We start from the raw sequence: 12,549 nt of genomic DNA on the forward strand, positions 1-12,549 counted from the left end.
CCTGATTTTTCATCTGCAAAGTCTGAGAGACCTGGGTTCAAGTCTTTCCCCTGCCAAGCATCCTATACAGACTGTATGATGGAGAGAATGTGTCAACCTGCATTGAAGGAGGAATTTTTCTCCTCTGGGAATTTCATGAGATTTTGAACTCAGAAGTCCAGTTCCTACTCAATTTGGAATTCATTAGCCTTAAAACTTTGGCTCTAGTCCAGTTCTATCACATTAATTATACTTTTTTTCCCTCTAGAAAAGAGATATATATCACAAAATGGTCTATAACTGCAGTTCATCAACAGTCCAGGAGATGGAGAAGTTCCCTCATAAACGGACACTGGTCTTTGTTTCTAACCCTCCCCCTACTTTCCTTTCTCTTTTTTTCAGAACAGAGAAGTCATTTGATTAGGTTCAATGAAGAAAGACAGGAACGTCTGCCTAATGGGAAACTATGAAGCTCCAAAGCAGCCATTCTTTCCCAGAGTATTCTGTGGCCTATTTTTGTTGTTGATTATGACTAAAACCACAAGATTTCTCTTAGGATGAGTGTTCACGGCAATAAAATAAATAATGGTTTCCAAATAGGTCTCAGCTATTCCTAAGATCTTAATCAGTGTTTGAAATAGTAAAAATAGTTCATAGTGCTGAAATAATAGCTAAGAATAAGAGTGGACAATTATATAGTACTTAAAAGTTTGCAAAGCACTTTATATAGATAAACACATTTATATAAATAAAAATATATTATATAAATATATATATATATATTTTAAATAGGTACTAATATAAAATTTACTTTAATGTATAATTATATAATATATTTATATATATAGAATTATATAATAATATATATTATACATTAAATATATATAAATAAATATATCTTACAAATATATAAATAAATATATTTTAAAATAGGTAAATGTAAATATATATAGTATTTTGAAAACCATTAAGTACTATATAACTGTTGTGTATATGTATGTATATATACATATATATTTATGCACACCTATGTTTATATACATATATTTTTGTTTGTTGTTTAGTAGTTTCATGTCTGACTCTTTGTGACTCTCATTTAGGATTTTCCTGGCAAAGATAATGGAGTGATTTGCCATTTTTTTTTTCTGCAGCTCATTTTACAGATGAGGAAACTGAGATAAAAAGGATTAAGTGAATTGCCCAGGATCATATAGCTAGTAAATGTCTTAGACCAGATTTAAACTCAAGAAAATGAATTTTCCTGACTCCATATCTGGCACTTTATCCACTGTAGCACCACCTTGCTGTCCCTTATATACACATGTGTGTGTAAATGTATGTATGTGTGTGTGTGTAAATCTCAATATCTATCATCCCAAATTTCATTTGAGCCCAGCACAACTCTGTAAGGTAGGTGTGATTATTTTCCCCATTTTATAGAAGAAGAAATTGAGATTGACAGACATTTGGTGACTTGCTCAGGATCACAAAAACTTAAAATTATTCGAGGTGGCCTGATTTCCAATTCTAGCATTCCATCTACTCAGCCATCTGTCTTGCTCTCTACTTGGGCTAATCAGTTTCAAAGGGCAGTGGTAATGTCAATGTAAAAGAAATAACTTTGATAAGTCTGTAGTTGATATTACAAAAAAAAAAAAAGAAATCTAATTTCTTTTCATAAATTACCAAGAACAAGGAAAAGTATTTTACTTGTGTACTCAAGTAGCCCAGTGCCTTGCACAAAGTAAATGATTAATAAATGCATTTTGAGTTGAATTATCTTGGTTTAGTTTACAAAAAACATTTCCACATGTTTCAACAACATGTTTGGTTAGAATATTCTGTTAAAAGTACTGAGGCATTGATTATTTTATTTTAAAAAATTTATTTTTTTATTAAATCTTTTTATTTACAAAGCATATGCATGGGTAATTTTTTTCCAACATTGACCTTTGCATAACCTTTTGTTCCAAATTTTCCCCTCCTCCTCACCCCCTCCCCTAGCTGGCAGATAGTCCAACACACATTAAATATGTTGAAATACATGTTAGATCCAATATATACATATTTATACAGTTATCTTGTTGCACAAGAAAAATCAGATCAAGAAGAAAGACAAAGAAAAACTGAGAAAGAAAACAAAATGCAAGCAAATAACAACAGAGAGAGTGGGGATGCTATGCTGTATTCCATCCTCTATTCCCATGGTTCTCTCTGGGTGTAAAAGGCTTTCTTCATCACTGCACAAGTGAAACTGATTTGAATCCATCTCAATGTTGAAGAGAGCCACATTCATCAGAACTGATCCTCCTATAGTTTTGTTGTTGCCGTATATAATGATCTCCTGGTTCTGCTCATTTAACTCAGTTCATGTAAGTCTCTCCAAGCCTCTCTGAAATCTTCCTCCTGATCATTTCTTACAGAATAATAATATTCCATAACATTCATATACCATATAACATGCCATATACCATTCTCCAACTGATGGGCATCCATTCAGTTTCCAGTTTCTTGCCACTACAAAGAGGGTTGCCACAAACACTTTTTTTTTCCTTGGGAGTTTGATAGGTTTAGCATTAAATAAGTAGATTAGTTTAGGTATTATTGTCATCTTTATTATATTCGCTCGATCTATCCACAAGCACTTGACATTTTTCCAATTGCTTAGATCTGACTTTATTTGTGTGGAAAGTGTTTTATAGTTTTGCTCATATAGTTCCTGACTTTCCCTTGGCAGAAAAATTCCCAAATATTTTATATTATTAAAAATTATTTTAAATGGAATTTCTCTTTGTATCTCTTGCTGTCAGATTTTGTTAGTGATGTATAAAAATGCTGATGATTTATGTATCCTGCAATTTTGCTAAAGTTGTGGATTATTTCTAATAGATTTTTAGTTGATTCTCTGGGGTTCTCTAAGTATACCATTATATCATCTTCCAAGAGTGATAATTTGGTTTCCTTATTACCTACTTTAATTCCTTTCATCTCTTTTTCTTCTTTTACTGCCAAAGCTAGCATTTCTAATACAATATTGAATAGCAACTTTGTTTCATCTATGATCTTATTGGGAATGGTTCTAGTTTATCCCCATTATATATATTGCTTGCTGATGGTTTTAAATAGATGCTATTTTAAGGAAAAGTCCATTTATTCCTATACTCTCTAGTGTTTTTATAGGAATGGGTGTTGGATTTTATCAAATACGTTTTCTAAATCTATTGAGACAATCATATGGTTTTTGTTAATTTGATTATTGATATAGTCAATTATGCTAATAGTTTTCCTAAAATTGAACCAGCCGTGCATTCCTGGCATAAATTCTACTTAGTCATGGTGTATTATCTTGGGAATGATTTTCTGTAATCTTTTTGCTAATATTTTATTTAAAAATTTTGCATCAATATTCATTAGGGAGATTTTCTGTAATTTTCTTTCTCTGTTTTTATCTTATTTGATTTTGGTATCAGTACCATGTCTGTGTTATAAAAGGAATTTGTTAGGAGTCCTTCATTCTCTATATTTTCAAATAGTTTATATAACATTGGAGCTTATTGTCCTTTAAGTGTTTAGTAGAATTCACATGTAAATCCATCTGGTCCTGGGGATTTTTTCTTAGGGAGTCTATTAATAGTTTGTTCTATTTCTTTTTCTAAATTTAAATACTTAAATTAATTTCCTCTTCTGTTAATCTGGGCAATCTATATTTTTGTAGCTATTCCTCCATTTCACTTAGGTTGTCAAATTTATTGGCATAAAGTTAAGCAAAGTAACTCCTGATAACTGCTCTAGTTTTCTCTTCATGGGTGGATAGTTCTCCCTTTTCATTTTTGAGACAGACAATTTGATTTTCCTCTTAACTTTTTCTAATCAAATTAACTAAAGGCTTATCTATTTTGTTGGTTTTTTCCCATAAAACCAACTCTTAGTTTTATTTATTAATTCAATAGTTTTTTACTTTCAATTTTATTGATCTCTCCTTTTTAGAATTTCAAATTTGGTATTTGATAGGGGATTTTAAATTTGTTCTTTTCCTAACTTTTTTAGTTGCAAACCCAATTTAATGATCTTCTCTTTCTCTATTTTATGCAAGTAAGCATCTAGAGATATAAAATTTCTCCTTATTACCACTTTGGCTTCATCCCACAAATTTTTGTATGTTGTCTCATTATTGTCATTCTCTTGGATGTAATTATTGATTGTGTCTATGATTTGCTGTTTCACCCATTTATTCTTTAGGATGAGATTATTTAGTTTCCAATTTCTTTTTGATCTATTTTCCCCTGGCACTTTATTGAATGAATTTTTTTTTGCATCGTGATCTGAAAAAAGTGCATTTACTATTTCTGTCTTTCTGCATTTGATTTTGAGGTCTTTATGTCCTAATATATGGTCAATTTTTGTATAGGTTCCATGAACTACTGAGAAGAAGGTATACTCATTTCCATCTCCATTCAATTTTCTCCAAAGATCTATCATATCTAGTTTTTCTAGTATTCTACTTACCTCTTTAACTTCTTGTTCTTCCTGTTCTTTTTTTTTTTTTTTTAACTTATTTTGTGGTTTGATTTATCTAATTCTGAGAATGCAAGATTGAGATCTCCCATTATTATAGTTTTGCTGTCTATTTCTTCTTGCAACTCTCTTAATTTCTTCTCTAGGAATTTAGATGCTACACCATTTGGTGCATATATATATATATTTAAATTATTATTATAACTTTTTATTGAGAGAACATATGCATGGGTACTTTTTTTTTTTAACAACATTATCTCTTGCACTCACTTCTGTTCCAACTTTTTCTTTCTTCCCTCCACCCCCCTCCCCTAGATGGCAGGCAGTCTTATAAATGTTAAATATGTTATAGTATATTCTAGATACAATATATGTGTGCAGAACCCTACAGTTCTCTTGTTGCACAAGAAGAATTGGATTCAGAAGGTAAAAACCTGGGAAGAAAAACAAAAAATGCAAACAGATCACACTCATTTCCCAATGTTCCTTATCTGGATGTAGTTGAATATGTCCATCATTGATCAATTGGAACTGAATTAGATCTTCTCTTTGTCAAAGAGATCCACTTCCATCCGAATACATCCTCATACAGTATTGTTGTTGAAGTACATATAATGATCTCCTGGTTCTCCTCATTTCACTCAGCATCAGTTCATGTAAGTCTTTCCAAGCCTTTCTGTATTCATCCTGTCATTTCTTACAGAACAATAATATTCCATAACATTCATATACCACAACTTACCCAACCATTCTCCAATTGATCTGCATCCATTCATTTTCCAGTTTCTAGCCACTACAAAAAGGGCTGCCACAAACAGTTTGATACGTATGGGTCCCTTTCCCTTCTTTAGTATCTCTTCAGGATATAAGCCCAGTAGTAACACTGCTGGATCAAAGGATATGCACAGTTTGATAACTTTTTGGGCGTAATTCCAGATTGGTGCATATATTTAATATTGATATTGCTTCATTATCTATGGTATCCTTTAGCAAGATATAGTTTCCTTCCTTATCTCTTTTAATCAGATCAAATTTTGCTTTTGCTTGATCTGAGATCTGGATGGCTACTCCTGCTTTTTTTTTTTTTTTACTTCACCTGAAGCATAATAGATTCTGCTCCAGCCTTTTACTTTTACTCTGTATGTATCGCTCTGTTTTAAATGTGTTTTCTTGTAAACAACATATTGTAGGATTCTGGCTTTTAATCCAGTTTGCTATCCACTAACGTTTTATGGGAGAGTTCACCCCATTCACATTTACAGTTAAAACTACTAATTCTTTATTTTCTGTCATCTTATTAACCCCAAATTATACTTTTCTCTTTTCTTTTCCCCTTTCCCTCCTCCCCAGTATTTTACTTATGAGTGCTACTTGCCTCAAGCAGTCTTCCCTCTTTAGAGAACCTCCCCCTTTCTTATACCTTTCTCCTACTATTTCTCTTTTCCCTTCTATTTAGCCTACCCCCTTTTGTTTTCCCCTTTCCCCTCCCACTTTTCTATAAGATGAGAAATGTTTCTTGGTGAAGCTAAATATATATAATATTCTTTCTTTGGGCCAAAGCTGATGAGAGTAAGATTCACACAATATTTGTCACCTTCCTTTCTTTCCTTCAATTATTAGGTTTTCTTTGCATCTTCCTGAGATGTAGTTTTCCTCATTTTACTTCCACTTTCCCCTTTTTTTCTATTACAATCCCTTTCCATCTCTAGTTTCTTTTTTATAACAGTAAAATCAGATTATACAAATACTCTCAATGTATACCCATAACAGAAATATACTTCTAAGAACTTCTTTTTCTTTTTACCTTTTTATGCTTCTCTTGAGTTCTATATTTGGAGGTCAAATTTTTTGTTTATGTTGGATGTTTTATAACTTCTCTGCTAATCTTCTGGTTTGCAACCACGGCAGAGTGGCCAACATTTCTGTAATTCCTATAGATTACTCCCCATAGATTCTCTGCCATACAGAGTCTACACCTCCCCACAGAGTCAGCAACATTGGTGGAGTCAGCAGTGTCCTGGACTCTGCTGTCTGCACTGGTGTTTGTGGTCAGCTGTTTGTGTTAGACTGCCTCCCTCCTGTTTCTGATTGAAATAGACCTTTTATGGTCTGTTTCCTCTTGTAGATTCTCTGCCACATGGAGTCTGCACTGCCATATGGAGACTGCACTAACCAGGGGCTCTGTGCTGTCTGTGCTGATGTTTGTGGTCCATTTTATCTTATGTGATCTTTTCTATCAACTATTTAAGTCTTGAACCCTTCTGTCTACAGATTTTAAAAGTTTCTTTTTTTTTCTTATTTAATTTAATTTATAATTTAATTAATTATTATGATATAATTAATATAATTAATAATTGTTATATGATCTTTTATGTCCAGGTCATGTATCTATTTGGAGTTTTTTCTGTTGTTTGGTATAAGATGTCGATTTAAACCTAATTTCTGCCAGGCTGCAGTCAAGTTTTCTCAACAATTTTTATCAAATAGTAATCCTCCTCTCTGCCCCATGTTGGTCTTTAGGTTGCTCAAATATTATGCTGCTATGTTTGTTTGCTACTGTATATTCATCCCTACTTTGTTCCACTAATCAGTCTCATTCTGTCTCTCTATTTCTCTGTCTCTCTCTTTTCTTTCCTTCTGCTACCATTAAATAATTTAGAAAACTACTTCTTTGTAATGTGGCTTGAAATCTGGTACTGATAGACCCACTACATTTCTGTTTTTTTTTTTTTTTAATTGTTACTCTTGATATGCCTGATCTTTTGCCTCTCAACATGAATTTCATTATTTTTTTCTAGCTCTATAAAATGTTTTTGATACTTTATTTGTTTTCATATCACCTAGTTTTCTCACCATAACTTTTCCCTCACTCCCCTGCCCAAAGAGCCATTTCATAATAAAGAACAAAAAGAGAAAAAAAAATCAATAAAACTAAACAAATAAAGAGATCTGATATTATAAACAAAATTTCACACCCTTAATGCCCAACCTCTGTGTAAAGTGAAGAGATATTTTTTCATATCTCTATTTTAGGACAAGTTTGGGCTTGAATATTATAATTTCAACATTCAGTTTTTATTTTTGCTGTTGTAATTATTACTTCTATGACTTTTAGCTTAATCTCTTTAGCCACAAAGTCCCTGTTCCTTATTCTTAAGAACTTAGCACTCAGAACTAAGTATCTCCCTCTAGGATAGTAGAAGGGCTCTGTAAACAATTCTTTGAGGAAACAAGGCGGGGAAACTATTTTTTAATTGCTCTAAGGACAAAGGTTTTTCATTTTTTTAAAAAAAAAGATCTTAGAAAAGCATGACCTGATTTTTCCTTTTTTAAAAATCTCTTTTGGCATTCACATCTAATAGTAGTCTTGTTAGGTCAAAGGATACACATGAATTTATAGCTCTTTGGGTATAGATCATATCTTTTCATCATTTGTAAATTGAAACATGGCTCTTATTTTATTTTTTATTTTTTTTATAAATTTGAATCAGTTCCCTTTATGTTTGAGCAATAAACCCTTATCAGAGAAACTTTGAATTCATTTTAGTTACTGTTGCTAATTGCATTTCCATTTAACCTGAAAAGGCAATGGCAAATGAAGGTTTTTTAATTTAAAATTTTATTTATTTAACACTTTCCCTCAATTTTTTAAAGACAACTTTTTTGTATTTGAGTTCCAGTTTCTCTCCTTTATTTCTACTCCCAATTAAGGAATAACATGTGAAGTTATAAAAAACATTTCCATAAAAGTCATGTTGTAAAAGAAAACATAGATCTCCCACCTTAATGAAAAAAAAAACACTCAGGAAAAATAAAGATTAAAGAGAGTGAGAGAGATAGATAGAAAGAGAATATGCTTTAATCTGTTCAGACACAATCATTTCCTTTTCTGGGTATGATTAGGATTTTTCATCAAAAGTCCTTTAGAGTAGTTGTGGATCATTGTACTATTGAGAATAACAAAGTCATTTACAGCTGGTCATCTGAGAACATTAACTGTGTAAAGAATACATTTCACTTTGCTTGAGTTCATGAAAGACTTCCCAGGTTTGTTTGGCTTTTTTCTGAGAGTATCTTGCTCATCATTTGCCATAGAACAATATTATTCCATCACAAACACACACCAGAAGTGTCATTCCCCAATTGATGGGCATACCCTCAATTTTTTTGCCCTGAGAAGAGAGGTTCTATAAATGTTTTTGTACAGGTCATTTTCCTTTTTTTTTAAATCTCTTTTGGTATTCACATCTAATAGTAGTGTTGTTAGGTCAAAGGATACACATGAATTTATAGCTCTTTGGGTATAGATCATATCTTTTCATCATTTGTAAATTGAAACATGGCTCTTATTTTTTTTTATAAATTTGACTCAGTTCCCTTTATGTTTGAGCAATAAACCCTTACAATAAGTCCTTATCAGAGAAACTTGCTTCAAAATTCGTTTTAGTTACTGTTGCTAACTGCATTTCCATTTATTCTCTCTTTCCTTTCATCCTGTCCCTCCTCAAAAAATATTTTGCTACTGACCACTCTCTTCACCAATATGATATAATTTATAATCCTACATATTTTCTTTTATGCATCTAAAAATATTAACCTGAAAAGGAATCTATAGGCTTCACCATATTACCAGATGGGCTCATGAAACACAGAAAAGATTAAGGCATTTGACGTAGGTGATCTGAATGACAAATGGAGAATTCTTCCACTACCACTATACCAAGTCCAAATCTTGATCAATGTTCCTTTGTTCCTTCTTCAATTCTCTTAATCAGAATAGCAAAAATCAGAGTGGCTTCCTGTGCTAAGAGCATCCTGCCACTTTATTTTGGAAATGGTATCTTGGAAAATCAAAGTGATTTTGTATTAAAACCACATCTAGACTTAGGATCATTGAAAACTTTCAGCTGATTTTCTAAGAGTATACATAAAATTACTAATATCCTTTAAAGAAGAAGCCATTGCTTGAGACATTATTCAAACATAAAAAATTGTGTTTACAATATAAAATTATTGTAGCATCTTAAATTATGCTCAATAAATATTATATCTACTTCTACGCCAACATAATTAGGTTATTGGCATGTTGCAAACATGGGCCATGTAGCAAATATCCATTAATATTTTATTGTAGTTATTCCATATTTTCTAGAAAAGAATTCTTAGAACCTCTATTATGAATTACTGGTAGAAATGTCAAGAATTCTGTCAACAAGTCTGTTGTGGTTCAAATCAAAGAAAGATAATTGTGGCTTTGAGCAAATTTGATCCTATTCTTCCCCCTGTATAAAATGGGGATGCTAATACTGTATATCTTATGGGATTTCTGTGGGTAAAATACTTTATACATATTAAAGATCAAACTTTATTATCAATATTATTATTGTCATATTCTATATTTACCTTGACCACTGATAGATTCATAATCCTAATGAATGATTGATCTTAATCCAATTGCCCTTCCTACCAAATCACCAATTCTATGGCTGCTTTTTTTTTATTAATTAATCCATTTTTCTAGCAGTCAACTGATAAGTCCATTCTATACCCTCTCTCCTATTAACTGGTATAAGGTACATGAAACAGTTTCATCAGCCCATTTCACATTACTCATAACCTCAAGCCTGAGTGTAGCAGTGGAGATAATTCTTAAAGTAGTGGAGAGACAACTTGAACTTGATCTGATCCTGAGTGTTAGTTCGAAATTTATGGTAAGTTTTTTCCAGGGCAGCTTGATTTGGGTTAAAAGCTTGGGTGTGGGACTGATGGCTCACAATCACATTTGAGCATGATGCAACACGAAGACTCCCTAGTCCATCGATGAAAAACTCTGTTAAGGGAAGGGAAATAGAGAAGATACTGTGAATTCTGTGCCAGAGACCTCAGTGGTCCAGTTCCCAAGCCATATTAACACTTGCTTTACCAGAGCCTAATGTTGAATCCTGGGAAATAATTCATGATAAAGGCGAGGCACAGTTCTGTCCCAGGAATCTCTCATTCTGAGGGTCAGGCACAGCCTCCTAGTCTTACTCTTCCCACCTTTGAGAATATAAGCTCCAAGACAGAATGTATTGCCTCTCCTCATTCTTTCCCTTCTCCTTTCCCATCTTCTCCTTTCACCCTTTCTCTTTCTTTTCCTCTCTGTCAAGGACTTCCTACTTAGAAGGAAGAAGGACATACATCACTATGAGAAATGCAGACCTGGAGACAGAGATGAATAGAATACTATACATTATACCTGAGGAATGAGAAAGGGGGAAATGGAAATTGGATGGAAATAAGAAGTGAGCTTGGATGTGATGAGTCTAGGGAGGTCTGAAAGAAGGGTATGGGTTCAGAGGGAAGGGCTGGATAGATATACTCCCACTTCTAAATATTCTTTTTGAAATTCAGTGCCCCAAATTAAATATAATATTCCACTTGTGAATTGGTCAAAAAAGGGGATAGAGAATATCTCAAGCTGGAAAATAGACATTGTCAAGACTCAGAATGAGAAAAGGTAAAAAAGGGAATGGAAAATCATAGGATAATAGATTTAGAGTTAGAAGGGACGTTAGAAGGTATTATGCAACACTCTCCCCTTCAATAATTCAGATAAGGAAACTGAGGTATTGGCAGGTTAAAGGCTTTCCCAAGGTCACCTTGCTAATAAGTGTCTGAGGTGGGATCTGAATCCAGGTCTTCCTGACATCAATTTTAGTGACTTTTCTATAACACGACACTGCTTTAGCTTGAGTTGGAGTGCTTTTGAAAGCTGCCTCTGTTTTATAATAGAATATGGTAGAAAAGATGCATATCTTGGAAGTAGAACCAGTGCTTGAAGGTGGTTTAATCTGACTTTAATCTGTGGCTACTCTCAGTTTCTCCCTCCAGCCCCATTACCTGTATGAGCCACTCTTTGCAGTCGGGGATCGAATCCAACTTTTTGGAGGCTCTCAGTATGAGCCAGGAAGAAATTGGCAACGCCACTGGTTACCACGCAGCTGGGGAAGCCATCAAGGGTCTGGAAATAGCCTGATCTCCTGTGCATACAGTTCCCATCTTCACCTTGTTCCATCAGTAGCTTGAACTGGAACACATTCCCAGATACACTTCCGCCAACCTGAGACAGAGTGGGGAAGAGATCAGAGAAAATCTGCAATGGGAAACTCTTGATAAATACCCAGTTTGCCTCTCTTGGGAAACCTCCTCATGTTTTTTTGTCTTTATATCTTCATGAGAGGTTAATAAATGTTTGTTGATTTATCAGCTTGTACCATGCTAGCTTGACCACATCCTCAGTCTCCTTTGGGCTGACCTCCCTTCTATTACATTAAAATAGCATTAGTGATTCAATTTTGCCTTTATGCATCAATTTGTGAAACTAAGTTTTAACAGCTTGCAAGTCACCTGATATTGGAGAAGTCACAAAATTACTTGCCTTTCCAAAAGTCACTTGACTTAAAGAATATCACAAAACTAACCTTTCCCCCCCAACCTCAGGGTCTCCCATTCCCTTTCACCAATAAAAAATTGGGTCATCTCCATCCCTATATTCTTCATTCCCTCCAAATTGTATATTAACTTATAGAAACCAATGGTCAGTAACCTTGGTGGACTGAAAGAGCCTTGGATCTTATTATTTCTGCAAATATATGTGTTGCTAAATAAATCATTGTCTGGAAGAAACTACTTAGTGCCTTCATTCCTATAACACTCTTCTCCTATCCATTTGTGTTCGCAAGAAACCTAAATGCATTGCAGCATAAATCTGTGTTAGCACAAGAGGAAGGCAGTCTACCTGAATTGGTTTTTGGACAATGGAGGGCATATGGCTGTTGCATTTGGAGTATGCATCATCATCATTTTCATATTTTGAATAATATTTAATCAGGAAGAAGCAGTGGAAACTTTCTGACATATTTGAGATAAGCCCTCTACAAGTTTACCAAATTGCTACAATGTGAAAAGAGGGAGGGAATGATATAGTTATGACTCTGGTTGCCATTAAATTGTGGAGGGTAGGGGGCAGCTAGGTGGCGCAGTGGATAGAGCACCAGCCCTGAATTCAGGAGG

The 12,549-nt window shown here is 33.6% G+C and overlaps 1 protein-coding gene across 8 annotated transcripts in view; it reads right to left on the reverse strand.

The window, feature by feature from the left end:
- Nucleotides 1–8,331: 8,331 nt before the first annotated feature.
- Nucleotides 8,332–12,549, reverse strand: part of LOC141539027 (beta-1,4 N-acetylgalactosaminyltransferase 2-like) — a 58,212-nt gene continuing 53,994 nt past the window's right edge. For all 8 annotated transcript variants that reach the window (XM_074261233.1, XM_074261239.1, XM_074261232.1 and 5 more), the window contains 2 exons: nucleotides 11,377–11,596; nucleotides 8,332–10,324 (listed from right to left, as the gene is read on the reverse strand). In XM_074261233.1, the coding sequence (XP_074117334.1) occupies nucleotides 10,113–10,324; nucleotides 11,377–11,596 (432 nt within the window). In that variant the 3' untranslated portion in view covers nucleotides 8,332–10,112. The remainder of the gene's footprint in view (nucleotides 10,325–11,376; nucleotides 11,597–12,549) is intronic.

The sequence above is a fragment of the Sminthopsis crassicaudata genome, chromosome 4, assembly GCF_048593235.1.
Source record: "Sminthopsis crassicaudata isolate SCR6 chromosome 4, ASM4859323v1, whole genome shotgun sequence".
NCBI classification, from domain to species: Eukaryota; Metazoa; Chordata; class Mammalia; order Dasyuromorphia; family Dasyuridae; genus Sminthopsis; species Sminthopsis crassicaudata.